This window comes from Amia ocellicauda, chromosome 1 (assembly GCF_036373705.1).
Source record: "Amia ocellicauda isolate fAmiCal2 chromosome 1, fAmiCal2.hap1, whole genome shotgun sequence".
In the NCBI taxonomy this organism is placed as follows: Eukaryota; Metazoa; Chordata; class Actinopteri; order Amiiformes; family Amiidae; genus Amia; species Amia ocellicauda.
In genome coordinates this window covers 2913543-2929095 of record NC_089850.1, presented here as the reverse complement: position 1 = coordinate 2929095, position 15553 = coordinate 2913543, and the positions used below count along the sequence as shown (strand labels likewise).

The window sequence follows — 15553 nt, the reverse complement described above, 5'->3', positions numbered from 1 at the left end:
CACCATGCTTCACGGTTGGGATGGTGTTCACAGAATGATGTGCGGTGTTAGGCTTGCGCCAAACGTAGCCCTTAGCGTTGAGACCAAAAAGCTCAATTTTGGTCTCATCAGACCATAGAATCTTCCTCCACTTGGTCTCCCACATGCCTTCTGGCAAACTCTAGCCGAGATTTTATGTGAGTTTTTTTCAACAATGGCTTTTATTTTGTCAAGACCACTTGTTGCAGTATGGATAGTGTCTCCCAGCTCAGCTGTGGAAGACTGTAACTCCTTAAGAGTTGCCATAGTTTTGAGGACGGCCTGATCTAGGCAGATACACAGTTGTGCCATATTCTCTCCATTTCTTAATAATGGACTTTACTGTGCTCCGGAGGATATTCAATGCCTTGGAAATTATCTTATATCTTACCCCTGATTGGTGCTTTTGAAGAACCTTATTCCGGATTTGCTTTGAATGTTCCTTTGTCTTCATGATGTAGTTTTTGTTAGGAATTTAACCTGAAATCATGTGACACACCTTAATGCACAGAGGTGGACTGTATTCAACTAATTATGTGACTTCTAAAGACAATTGGTTTCACCACAGCTCAATCAGGTGTGTCATAGCAAAGGGGGTGATTACTTATGCATTCAATTATTTTCTGTTTTGTATTTGTTAATTTAGAACAATTTGCAGATTATATTTTTCACTTTGACATTATGGACATTTTCTGTGTTGATCAGTGGCAAAACTCCTGATTAAATCCATTCTGATTTCATGAAATGCAGAAAAGTCCAAGGAGGGTGAATACTTTTGAGAGCCACTGTATACTGTATATTGCTGTACTGTTGTGGAAAAGACCAAGCCTGTGCTCTTCCTCTCAAGTTTGATGTGACCTGTATTTTTCTGCTACTTGTCCCTGCTTTGAATGTCACTCAGGTATGCTGGACCACCAGAGTATTAGGGATTTGAAGCTAGTTAGGTCTATTCTGTATGGTAGTATTAGTAAGGCCTTTGTTAGGCCAACATCTTAATCTGTATTTTAGTCCTATATCCCCAAGATGTAGTTATGAATTAAACTTTAGTAAAGCAACTGAATTAGGTTTAATAATGCCCATTCTGCATCAGTTTCATGCAAAGCAAACATTTAAAGGGCAACGCCTACCCTTTACAATGATTTTTAAATATTAAGAGTCTAAATTGTGCCTCTTCTTTATGTCCAGATCCTCTCCGAAAAAAGGTTATGTTTCTATTATTAATTTAGTACTCTGATCTGCCTCAAGTCATGAATTATTATTATTATTATTATTATTATTATTATTATTATTATTATTATTATTATTTTAATTATTTCTTGGCAGATGCCCTTATCCAGGGCGACTTACAAAATAAGTGCAATACAAAGTGCAATAATACAGTTCAGTACAATAATCACTTAATTTAAACCCCAGTGTTCCTCAAGCTATAATGTCCATATGGAATTCAATGATATTTAATTTGTAGGCCAGCTATTACTTTGAATGTGGTGAATATGGATATTAATCCGTTGCTGCTTCGAGACAGTTGGAGACCTCTGGTAATAATGTAAATTTCACTATTGCCCTAAGTATAACACAATTTTATATCATAATAGTATGGGGATATGTGGTGTTAATGTTGATGGTTATTAAACACATCAGTTTTGTATGGTGCAAGCACGAGAAAGACTGGAGTTTACGTAGCAACCAGACTTGGCCTTCAATTAAAAAAAATTAAATGTTACTGGTTCACAGAAACCAAGTTTGACTTATTAGAAGTAAAATGTGAATATAGATATTAATAAATTATTACTTATATTTTATAATAATAATAATAATAATAATAATAATTATTATTATTATTATTATTAATCTTGATTCAGAGTTATTAACTCTAGTTCACATTGTTTGAATGACAGCTGTAAGACTGTATATCCAAACAGGTGAATAATGCTGCATATGGAAGGTCAAATAAATTGTCCTTTTTAAGCTTTTCTTTGTAATGTATTAAATTGTCATAACTGTTCCTCACAATTAGGAGCTGTTTTCTAATTATCCAGAATGCCATTTATTTATTGCTAATTATTGTTTCTTTGTCTTTTGTCCTCATGTTTAAGAAATATGCTGCTCTGTAGTCCTTAAACTAAATTTCTCTTTCGTTTGTGGCAATTATGCAATTGTTTATCAGTGAAAACACTCAATATTTAAATCAGCATAAACATCTAAACTAAGATGCCAAAAAAGCACAGCTGGCACAGTAAAGTAGTCCTCCCATATTGAAAGAACTGAAAACACATCATAAGGTCTGCTCTTACAGTATATATATATATATATATATATATACACTCACCTAAATGATTATTAGGAACACCATACTAATACTGTGTTTGACCCCCTTTCGCCTTCAGAATTGCCTTAATTCTACGTGGCATTGATTCAACAAGATGCTGAAAGCATTCTTTAGAAATGTTGGCCCATATTGATAGGATAGCATCTTGCAGTTGATGGAGATTTGTGGGATGCACATCCAGGGCACGAAGCTCCCGTTCCACCACATCCCAAAGATGCTCTATTGGGTTGAGATCTGGTGACTGTGGGGGCCAGTTTAGTACAGTGAACTCATTGTCATGTTCAAGAAACCAATTTGAAATGATTCAACCTTTGTGACATGGTGCATTATCCTGCTGGAAGTAGCCATCAGAGGATGGGTACATGGTGGTCATAAAGGGATGGACATGGTCAGAAACAATGCTCAGGTAGGCCGTGGCATTTAAACGATGCCCAATTGGCACTAAGGGGCCTAAAGTGTGCCAAGAAAACATCCCCCACACCATTACACCACCACCACCAGCCTGCACAGTGGTAACAAGGCATGATGGATCCATGTTCTCATTCTGTTTACTCCAAATTCTGACTCTACCATCTGAATGTCTCAACAGAAATCGAGACTCATCAGACCAGGCAACATTTTTCCAGTCTTCAACTGTCCAATTTTGGTGAGCTTGTGCAAATTGTAGCCTCTTTTTCCTATTTGTAGTGGAGATGAGTGGTACCCGGTGGGGTCTTCTGCTGTTGTAGCCCATCCGCCTCAAGGTTGTACGTGTTGTGTCTTCACAAATGCTTTGCTGCATACCTCGGTTGTAACAAGTGGTTATTTCAGTCAAAGTTGCTCTTCTATCAGCTTGAATCAGTTGGCCCATTCTCCTTTGACCTCTAGCATCAACAAGGCATTTTCGCCCACAGGACTGCCGCATACTGGATGTTTTTCCCTTTTCACACCATTCTTTGTAAACCCTAGAAATGGTTGTGCGTGAAAATCCCAGTAACTGAGCAGATTGTGAAATACTCAGACCGGCCCGTCTGGCACCAACAACCATGCCACGCTCAAAATTGCTTAAATCACCTTTCTTTCCCATTCAGACATTCAGTTTGGAGTTCAGGAGATTGTCTTGACCAGGACCACACCCCTAAATGCATTGAAGCAACTGCCATGTGATTGGTTGGTTAGATAATTGCATTAATGAGAAATTGAACAGGTGTTCCTAATAATCCTTTAGGTGAGTGTATATGCTGTTTTAAGTGGATTGCCTTTGATTTAGTTGTTTATTATTACTGCATTTGAGAAAAAGAGTTCAGACAACCCAAAGATGTTCATCACCCAGTTCTATTAATCGTGTTGCTCATGGGTGTTTGAAGTTCTTATCATCACTGGAATTGTTTGTAATTTCTACTGAAAGCATCCAGAGTACAATGACACACCCTGATAGCTTCAGAGCACAATCGAAGTTGTATCTACTACACCCAGAGTGCTGAAATCCTAGTATTTCAAATGCCCTTATTGATAATTTAATGCAGTGATGGTGTTCCCTGTGACATTTTTTTCAGTCCCATTCAGCAATGAAATCTGATATGTCCTGGGATAGTTTTTCACACATAACAGAATGGCTCTCAGACACTTAAATTTGAGTTGTTGGTTCATTTTGATAATGTGTGTGGTAAAATCCTTGAGCTCCCCCACATCAGTTGCCTTTGATGGTATTCACAGAAATGTGTGTACAAGGTTGTCTGCAGTACACATTTGTGGGTGAATAACATGGGCCACTGTTTTCTTAAGCAGTATACATCAGTAGATCTCCTTTCCCAAACAATGCCCTGTGATACTTCCATACATCCTTGGATTGAGTTACTTTTGTATGGGATATTATGTTCGCCTTGACTGCTTAAGTATCACACTGGATACAAAGATAAAAGGTTATTGAAAAATGTTGAAACAAATTATAAAAAAATTGCACCTTCCTCAAATACATATGGAAAATAGACTTCCTAGTTTTAGGGACCTAATACTACTCAGTGTCTTTTGCAGTCTCCGATGGGGAAAAGTGATTACTGCTATCTACAATAACTTGTTTGGTATCAGCTCTTAATTTATTACCTTTATGGGGAACATATACAGCCGGGGTTAAAGCTCGGACCTATTTCCAGAGAATCATGGGTAAAAATCCCCAATGAAATGGTCATTGTACCTGTTCTTTCGGTGAAGAAGTGTGTTAACCGAGAACTAACCTGAAATTGACTAGCTTGCCATTCAGGGAGGGTATTCTACTAGCAAAAATATGCTAGTATATGCTTGAAGGTTAACTCCACAATACTTCTTCAGAAAATATTTATTAACATTAATGTTAACATTAACATTAAATGTTATTAAAAATAAATAAATAAATACATAAATAAGATCATGTACTGTTTGTTTTCCTTATCAAGTTCTGAAACACCTGAACTTGTCTTATAGCAAATTTAGGGAGCAGCACAGCATTTAAACCCCACCATCTTGAAACTACTCCCTCCATCTTTCTCACTTGCCTTCTGTTCAGTATAAAAACTGCACAAATGCATGATGTAGTTTAAAGCGTATATACATCTTCATCACCATAAACAGCCTTTATCAGTTCTTCTCAAACTTTTTTGGCAAGCAGACTGATGCAGATATTTCCACAGACCACCCAGCCACCCAACCCTGGTGACACACATTTGCTTATCTCTTAATATCTAAATAAACACAATGATGACTTTTTTTTTATTAAGATGGGGGATTTACATCTTAACCCACCATTACATATAATCATAAAATCACCACTACACTTACCTCATCGTCTCCCATTTGCTATCATACTGGAATGAATAGGCGATGAATGAATAGTGAATAGGCTGTTTCTAAAACAGTGCAGTGGGAATGGATTGCTCCAGCCAGTAAGAAATAAAACATTGAACAGAAAACGTTGCTCTTATTTAATCAGGGTAGTTTACATAACTTAATTTTTCAATTTTTATTATTTTTTTCTACCTGCTTACATAGGCATCGGTTTTGAATTTGTTTTGGTGGTGCCCAGCAGAGGTCAGAGTCCCCATTATAATTTAATTAATACAATGTTAGAACAAGGCAATAAATAACACAAATATGTAAAATTAAATTATATGGTGGATATTTTTTATAAGAATAAACGTAATAGGCATGGGCACGAGTATTCAATTATTCGAATATTCAAAGGAATGTTAGTATTTGATTACTTATGATAGTAGTGAATGTAGGCATATTTATAAAAATGATAAATATAATGATAAGCTATCCATGTTACATTATCCTTAAGTCTGTGATACCGTCACCCCACTGTCCACCAAACATACAGATATACACTCACCTAAAGGATTATTAGGAACACCATACTAATACTGTGTTTGACCCCCTTTCGCCTTCAGAACTGCCTTAATTCTACGTGGCATTGATTCAACAAGGTGCTGAAAGCATTCTTTAGAAATGTTGGCCCATATTGATAGGATAGCATCTTGCAGTTGATGGAGATTTGTGGGATGCACATCCAGGGCACGAAGCTCCCGTTCCACCACATCCCAAAGATGCTCTATTGGGTTGAGATCTGGTGACTGTGGGGGCCAGTTTAGTACAGTGAACTCATTGTCATGTTCAAGAAACCAATTTGAAATTATTCGACCTTTGTGACATGGTGCATTATCCTGCTGGAAGTAGCCATCAGAGGATGGGTACATGGTGGTCATAAAGGGATGGACATGGTCAGAAACAATGCTCAGGTAGGCCGTGGCATTTAAACGATGCCCAATTGGCACTAAGGGGCCTAAAGTGTGCCAAGAAAACATCCCCCACACCATTACACCACCACCACCAGCCTGCACAGTGGTAACAAGGCATGATGGATCCATGATCTCATTCTGTTTACGCCAAATTCTGACTCTACCATCTGAATGTCTCAACAGAAATCGAGACTCAATCAGACCAGGCAACATTTTTCCAGTCTTCAACTGTCCAATTTTGGTGAGCTTGTGCAAATTGTAGCCTCTTTTTCCTATTTGTAGTGAAGATGAGTGGTACCCGGTGGGGTCTTCTGCTGTTGTAGCCCATCCGCCTCAAGGTTGTACGTGTTGTGGCTTCACAAATGCTTTGCTGCATACCTCGGTTGTAACGAGTGGTTATTTCAGTCAAAGTTGCTCTTCTATCAGCTTGAATCAGTCGGCCCATTCTCCTCTGACCTCTAGCAGCAACAAGGCATTTTCACCCACAGGACTGCCGCATACTGGATGTTTTTCCCTTTTCACACCATTCTTTGTAAACCCTAGAAATGGTTGTGCGTGAAAATCCCAGTAACTGAGCAGATTGTGAAATACTCAGACCGGCCCGTCTGGCACCAACAACCATGCCACGCTCAAAATTGCTTAAATTACCTTTCTTTCCCATTCAGACATTCAGTTTGGAGTTCAGGAGATTGTCTTGACCAGGATCACACCCCTAAATGCATTGAAGCAACTGCCATGTGATTGGTTGGTTAGATAATTGCATTAATGAGAAATTGAACAGGTGTTCCTAATAATCCTTTAGGTGAGTGTATAAGTATTGTAGCACCAATTAAATACCAAACCAACATCCCTGCTACAGGCTCATCAAGCTTTACATACATGTTGTTTAGCTTTTTTTTTTTTTTTTAAAGAGTGAAAGCTGTGTTCCTGAAGACATGCAGCATTTTAACCCATCTAAAGTCTCGGGTTGATTAGTTTGATCTGACACAGTCTCAAACAAGTGACTTTTATAATCCACAATAAACAAAACACAAAGGAAAAAATAAGAATAAAAATAAACGTACAGTGAAAGGTTTGTTATGTGCAGGTTTTGCCCATATATATCACAAGTTTTGCCCATGGTTTTTATTTTTTTATCAGTATAACAAGAGCTGACTGTAATTAAAAATGAGCACTAACCACTTAGGCAAATACTTTGCAGTGATGGTCAGTTCTTTAAATGAAATCGTCCAGGAGTCCGGCAATGTCTAGTTCAGTAGTAAGTGTCTTTTGAATATGTAGAACTGCCAAGTGATTGAGTCTGTCCTGACCCATTGTGGTGGGCAAATAGTTTTTTTGTCTCCGAAGGCAACTGAATGATCACTCAGCTGTGCGTATAGTTGCTGGAATTGTGTAGACTAATTTCAACAACATAACCACTTCTGACAGGATATGTCTCAGACCTTAATTTCTTTCAGAAAGTGCTTTATCTAGCTCAGTGATCTAAGCTGGCAATTCTTTGTCTTGCAGATATCACCCAGCATTTCTGGGTGATAGTGAGGTAATAGCCTCTCTGTGTTGATGTCTTCTTGGAAAACATTACTAACAAAGGTGATATCTTGTTTTGATCCATTGGCTGCATCAATTATTGGCTTCTCCTGTTTTACTGCAAATTACCTTCTTGGTGTCTTGCACTTTCTAGGAAGTGAAGGTTCTTCTAAGCACAGACATTTTGCCTTATGTACTGTTGTTTCCCAGAAGTCAGTATGAATATCACTCAACATGTCTTGCAACAGATTAATTTTCTTTACAATTCTGTTTTTGCATATTTGAGGTTTTGCATTTTATTTTTATTATTTATTTATTAGCAGACGCCATTGTCCAGGGCTAGGAAACCCATGAATTTCACAATAAGTGTTAATCTAAAGTAGGTTGAGAAACACTGCATTAGCATTGAGAATCTAATGCATTTTGAACCAAATTCACCGGAAGAGTCAGCCAGACAGTTCAACATAGCCTCAGTGTCCACACAGTGGGCGTAAAGGAGGCTCTCCTTGAACGTCAGCATACATTTTGGTGATTTCCTGATTAGATTAATGAGAAATGTGTTGTAGGGTATCCTGAGCAGCAAGATTAATGGAATGGACAGCAGAGTGAAATAATCATGTTCTCGGTTCCCGTTCTTTTACCTGGGCCTGTATCCCGGTCAATTTCACAGTTTCATTACTGGCTCCAACATAAGACTGACCCCTAAAGTCCAAGCGAGTAGTGCAACTTTCATGTTTTCCTAGTCTTTCTGATCAGTTTCTTTAAGTCCCCATAGTCCAATTTTGTTTAGAAAATTGCTCCCCCAAATAAAAGGCAAACAAAAAAAAGATTTTCCTGTCACATTTCCAATAGGCCTCTTTTTCTTTATGAACCATTCTCCCCCCTCCTCTTCACAAAGTGTAAGCATTCTCCCCAACTCCCCCCCATTCCACAAACTGCCCCCCCATTCTGAAATGAAACCTTTTTCCCATGTATATTATATACATGAACACATTTTATATATACACCAATCAGCCATAACATTATGACCACCTGCCTTATATTGTGTAGGTCCCCCTTTTGCCACCAAAACAGCCCTGACCCGTCGAGGCATGGACTCCACTAGACCTCTGAAGGTGTGCTGTGGTATCTGGCACCAAGACGTTAGCAGCAGATCCTTTAAGAACTGTAAGTTGCGAGGTGGGGCCACCATGGATCGGACTTGTTTGTCCAGCACATACCACAGATGCTCGATTGGATTGAGATCTGCGGAATTTGGATGCCAAGTCAACACCTTGAACTTGTGATTCATCAGACCAGGCTACCTTCTTCCATTGCTCCGTGGTCCAGTTCTGATGCTCACGTGCCCATTGTAGGTGCTTTCGGCAGTGGACAGGGGTCAGCATGGGCACCCTCACTGGTCTGCGTCTACGCAGCCCCATACGCAACAAACTGTGATGCACTGTGTGTTCTGACACCTTTCTATCAGAACCAGCATTAACATATTCAGCAATTTGAGCTACAGTAGCTCGTCTGTTGGATTGGACCACACAGGCCAGCCTTCACTCCCCACGTGCATCAATGAGCCTTGGCCACCCATGACCCTGTCGCCGCTTTTCCTTCCTTGGACCATTTATGATAGGTACTGACCACTGCAGACTCCACAAGAGCTGCAGTTTTGGAGATGCTCTGACCCAGTTGTCTAACCATCACAATTTGGCCCTTGTCAAAGTTGCTCAGACCCTAACACTTGCCCATTTTCCCTGCTTCTAACACATCAATTTTGAGGACAAATTGTTCACTTGCTGCCTAATATATCCCACCCACTGACAGGTGCCATGATAACGAGATAATCAGTGTTATTCACTTCACCTGTCAGTGGTCATAATGTTATGGCTGATCGGTATATATATATATATATATATATATATATATATATATATACAAACACACACATCAACTTTGTTTACTTTTACTCTCATTATGCATGCAAAAGAGTGTACATAGACAACAAGTTTTTAAGCAACATGTAGTACAAGGGCAACACAAACAAACCTACAAACTGCATTAGGCCCTGTTACTGAAGACCATCTACAAGATTTCTTATAATTACCAAATTCCCTATTTAGCAGACTGACATCTGTCACAGACTGAATCTGCCAGCCATTAGTCCTAACATTAGTTATTTGGTTTAAATTAGTATTTTTCCAGAGAGCATTACCACTGCATATTTTATTCATAATACTGAAACAGCAGGAGAAACTAAGAGACCAAGAAAGAAACCTTTATTTGATGCTAGGACCTGAAAAGACCTGACCTTACCTAAGTGTTGTCTAAAACAGTAAAACTCCTGCTCCTGAAGGGTGAGGTACATCCACCCCTCTAGGCACCTCAGGCTAGTGACAAACAGCACACTTTTCCTCCACACAAGCTTGTGAAATGATCTACAGTCTACTTCCTCACTTCATTGTCTTCTGTCGAAAATATAAGTGTGTTTGTGAAATGATTTCTAGATTAACAATATTTTCAAAGATCAACTAGTTTAAATGTATTTTCAGATGATTAATCATATTAAATTATCAATAGCAAACTATTGCACTACCAAGCATGAGCTGATCAGACTTAAAGTAAAGAAAAACATATATATAACAATTTGTACGCTTTTTATTGAATACTCTCGATCATAGATAAAACTGTTACTTCAAAATGCTTCTCTAAACTCAGTCTAAAGTGAGTCTACTCAGTTTACTTTAATTGGACAAACAACAGAAAAAGGCAAGTTTTTCTCAAACTACTAGCATATTTATACTCCATTTGGACATCCCAGCTTATCGTTGAAAGTTTATCACTAGTGCTCTAAATGGCTCCCACACCTTCTGTTCCTTCAGTCACACAACTTGATATGCTTGTTTTATAAAATGGATTGCGTTCACTTTTTGAAACATAGCCACACTGTTTAGTTTCTTTGAGTATGTATATTATGTCTAAGTTACTGATGTGTCTTAATAAATAATAAATTTGATTAATTCCACACACTTGTACCACATTGTAACTGAACATTAAACTTAAAACTTGAAAAGTTCAACCAGGAGGCAATAAATATTAAGGCTAATAACTAATATATGCATATTTGTATGATTTCTATCAGTGTATTCCTCCTCAGCTTTCTAACATGTCCTAATCAAGTTCATATTGATATATAGCATTTATATATACAGCAAACTGAAAATCAGTCATCAGCATTGTAAATATTAAAGCTAGAATATCTGTTCTCATTTTTTGTTAACGCACAGAGCAGTATGACGTTTTGCTATGGACAAAAACTTTTGCCAAAAAAGTTGTTGTAACAAATGAAATATGTTTAATTGTAACGTAAATTGGAATTTAAAACATTTCCACAAAATGTTATATATTTCAGAATCTGGATTCTCATTCTTAGATCCCGGTACTTAAAGTAACAAAATAAATTAACAAGTGCAATGATATTTGAATGGCATCAAACACAAATTAAGAATGTTACTGTTATAAATAATTATTATAGGAACAGTGAAACAAACAAACACAAAAAATAGAAATACTTTTGAACTTACATGCTTGGTTATTGCTGTAGAAGCTGATCTCTGTGAAGAAACATTCTTTCCTTCTCTGCCTCCGAAGTAGAGTTTTTCAGCGTCAGATCAACTTTGCAAACTGTCACCACTAGCTTATTAAAACCGTTTTGGATTAAGAAAAAAAAACTGTAGTTCAATGTTAAATTAGTCTCCTCATTCGGGAATGTAGTCAGTCAAGGTTTTTTGTTTGTTTGTTTGAACAGAAATACCGAGCACGTTAATTTTCCTTTGGTGAACCTGTATATCTCCGATACATAAGATGCTTCAATATGTTGCAAAACGGGACTAAAGGACCTGATTCTGCTCAAGCGCGCAGCTGGAGGCAGTGCTCTGTCTGCGCCCCACCCTACAATAACATCAGTAAAACAAAAAAAAACAAAAAATCCCAGGAGAGTAGAAAATGACCTCAAACAATGAAAATTCATGATAAATAGAACTGACGTTGTTATACTATTATAATTTTGATTTAAATGGTTTTATGTCACCAGTAATTTAGAGATCTGTCTTTAAAATAACTTTTTGACTAACTTATTTTAAGGGATTTAACAGCATGTATTTTTCAAAGTTTAAAAAGGAACAGATTCGTGCTCTTTGCAGATGTCTTAAGTATTTTTTGTTTTACAGAATAGCACACCTGTTCAAAATATTTACCATTTATAATTAATAATGCATTTAAGCAACATGGAACTAATGAACAGAAATACCTATTGAAAACCATATGGAACAATACATTAAAACCTTCTATAGATAAGTGTAAAAAGACAATTACATATGTTACAATGTTTCTAAATGTAGGGATTGAATGACATGGACATAAATCTGATTTCTATGGCATGCAAACTTTTGAGCATGTAAAGTTTACCTAAGTTGTAGACAAAGTGAATAATAGCTGCAAACACCCTTGTACTATTAATGTTTCTTTACGACCTACAAATATTAAGTTGTGGGACAGCTATGTTCTATGGGATGAAAGCCCATGGACTTTAAATATAGTCTTAAATGCTAGCACAATACCAAGAAATGAGAATGATTGAATAATTCCAGTAATAGAAACAGTTCTGTCAGGGTTTATTAATGAAAAATATCATTCTAAACTTGTTCTGAATGTAAGTACATAATTTGTTGGCATCTTCAAAGGGAATCATGACTGCCAGTATTCCTTGCATGTGGTGTTTTCTTAAAACATTTTACTTACAGCATTATTAGAATATTTATAGTGAGATCCTGTACACAGATCTACAAAAGATCACAAAGCTGAGTTTAAATAGTGGTTCAATAGGGATAACTTAGGAAACATCACATTTCCTGCTTACATCTACAACTGCAATTCAACAGAACATCTCTTGGATTAAATGGAACAGCAAATCGAGAACCACCAAAATAATTGACTTGCCACCCTATAATATAACTGTGCTGTGGGAGGAAAGTCACAGTCCTCTTCCAGCAAACTATTAAAAACAATGCAGCACTCATTATGGCTAAGTGTGCCTACAACTTATATAATATACTAAAAAGAAAGTGTTGGTATTAGCTTGTTTTTGAAATAGATTCGGTAATAAAGTTAATTTGTATGCATCTCCAAATCTGTTATTCCTTAGCTAGCTAACAGCATGTCACCATTTTTGATGAAGTCATTGTGAGAAATATTCTGAGCCAAGACCTCAACACTGTTTTTATCCTTGTGTTCAATAAGATTAAAACATAATTTACAAATAGTTATATTTCATTGTAAAATAATAGTTTTTAGTTCATTTTCCTTTTTAATAATTTCCCTCAATTTAGTGTGAATTCCTGTTGCATGAATTATTATATGCCAAATTAAAATAAATAAATATATACATGAAACAATAAAAAAGTTTTATATTGATGCCATATTTTGGCACTGATAAAATTAAAGTTTATACTAACATTCATAAACTAGAGTAGTGGCTATCTCCGAGCATTGTATTAAGAGGCTTAATAGGTTTTGTGTTATCTTACCTAACCTTATTTTTTTTAAGAAACTTCACTAACTTATTTTAAAACAAAATTAAAATGTCAGAATTATTTGTTTGAAAAATCACTATACATATCAGATACATATCTAATGATTTCCATTCGTACTTGAATATGAGAGAAGTATATTCCAGAATCTGTGTTAGTTTTGGTTGGGATTATGGTAAAACGTGTGTTAACAGACTACTTCTTAAAAACAAAAACAAGAAAAACATGTTTCAGTATTTTATAGAACTTTAGTTGAAATCCAGAGTTCAGAAACCATGGTGCAGAAAAAAAAGTGGCAAATATATAAGAGACCACTCCAAGTTCAGAAATCAATGTTAAGTGGTCTCAATTTTTTCCAGAGCTGTATAAAAGAACATTGCTTTATAAGAAAAAAAAAAAAAACACAAGAAAAGCTAGTCATTGATACTAGTCATTGAATCTGATCTGGGGGAAAAGGATTAAATGTCTTCATAAAAGTAACCACATGCCCCTTTAGTAAGGAGTAGAATTTAAAAAGGCAACAAAAACAGTACCAAAGATTGTGTACTGATATCTTATACCCTTCAGCAGAATAACACAAGGAAGACACATGCAAATCTAGATGTTTTAATGTGACAGTTCAATGGATAGATTTCATCAGTGACCTTCTGTAACACTACAGGCAAGACAGGAAATGAAGAAAAACAATTAGAACAGGAAGTAATCAGACCATCTAAACTTAAAAATAGCTTTGAGCCTCATTATTAAAAGATTAACTATTTAAACAACTGAGCTGAACTGTAACTATTCACAACAATCTCTTACACTACTTATAATGTGAACATTCTGTCATTCAGATTACTTCTGTCATTCAGATCTCCAGAAACAGCTAAACTGTTAAATGAAAAGGAAAGTTGTTGAAGAATGAAAGAGGCATTTATAATTTTAGCAATATTCTCGTACTCTGGAAAAAATCTGGATAAACTCAAAAATAATCTGTAGCTGTGGTTATTCTAGAGTAGTGGTCTTCACCTACTAACTAATGAAAGTAAACTGACTCAATTAATCAATATTAACATTTTAACCGTGGAACAGGACAAAACGACCAGATTTGGGACAAGGGCTTGAGGCCGCTGATCTACAAAGAGGAATGAAAAATTGTGCTTAAAATGTTTGCAGTTAGAAATTTCTGGACACAATCAGGGATGAAAGCTTATATATTAGAAAGGCAAAAAAAGTTTTATTAAATAAGATTAATTGTATGATCTCATTATTTAATTGAAACCAGATCATTTCATGATCTTAGTCCTTTGGAGAAAATTTGCATTGCTGAAAGTAAAACAAGAATTAAAAAAAAAACAAAAAAAAACCATGTTATTAATTGACAATAGGGCACTAATCTTCCTGTCTCTTGAAATAAGCAAAATACTAATATATGATTACAGAAGTGTCAGGAGTTGATGTTAATGTCAAGAAATATTAGCTTGAGTAAATTCATTAAATTATTAAATAAACCTGTGGTTTGAAACATAAGCCTATTTTACTTTAAATGTCTGAACCAAAACTGGCTTGGTAGATTTCTCACTCTCACTTAAAAAGTGTGTTTTAAGATACATTTTCTTAACATAATAATGATAATAATAATTATAAATACAAGGAAATGTCACAAAACTGTTACCCACCACACCCACCCACAAATTAATAAAGCTCATAGATCAGGTTAATGAAACATGCGTTTTTGTTTGTTTCTTTGTCAGGTTAGACTTCTGTGAAATTATTTTCTAATAACAATAACACAAATATGAAAATGTATCGATTTAAAGTAATAATTGAAACATGTAGCAACCATCTGGTATTTTTTATTGTTTTGCTTTTGTTTGCCCATTGTGACATCACATTAAGAGACTGGTGAACTATTCAATTTTCTGAAATCTCTCTCCAGTATTTAAATTTTTAACTGTGCATTACACTATACTTAAAAAGCAAGAACTGCCCTTGCTTCATTTGCTTAATTGTCTGCACTGAAGGGTAAGTTTCCTCAATTACCATTACTTGCCTTTTACCCTCTGACATGAAGAGCTTTTAATAATTGGCACTGCTACCAAATTGCTGTTCTCTGAGGTCCATGAAGAGACATTTGTGAATAATGATATTGCAAATGAAGTCACAACAGGTTCAAAGAGTTTAACAAGATAAACAGAGTGCAAAATGTCATGGTGAGTTACTAGCTTCTTTGATCTACAACCACAACCCCCATCACTGATGTATACATTTCACATTCTATCAGCATGAAGATTGGAATTGGTATTGTTTAAATATTAATGTGTTTTTTACAAAGTTAAGCAATATTAATGCTTCATCATTTACTAACAATG

General features: G+C 36.1%; 1 protein-coding gene across 5 annotated transcripts in view; it reads right to left on the bottom strand.

The window, feature by feature from the left end:
- adgrg6 (adhesion G protein-coupled receptor G6) overlaps positions 1 to 11512 on the bottom strand; it is a 96980-nt gene extending 85468 nt beyond the window's left edge. For all 5 annotated transcript variants that reach the window (XM_066701784.1, XM_066701949.1, XM_066701869.1 and 2 more), the window contains exon 1: positions 11196 to 11512. In XM_066701784.1, coding sequence (XP_066557881.1) covers positions 11196 to 11197 — 2 coding nt within the window. In that variant the 5' untranslated portion in view covers positions 11198 to 11512. The remainder of the gene's footprint in view (positions 1 to 11195) is intronic.
- Positions 11513 to 15553: the final 4041 nt, after the last annotated feature.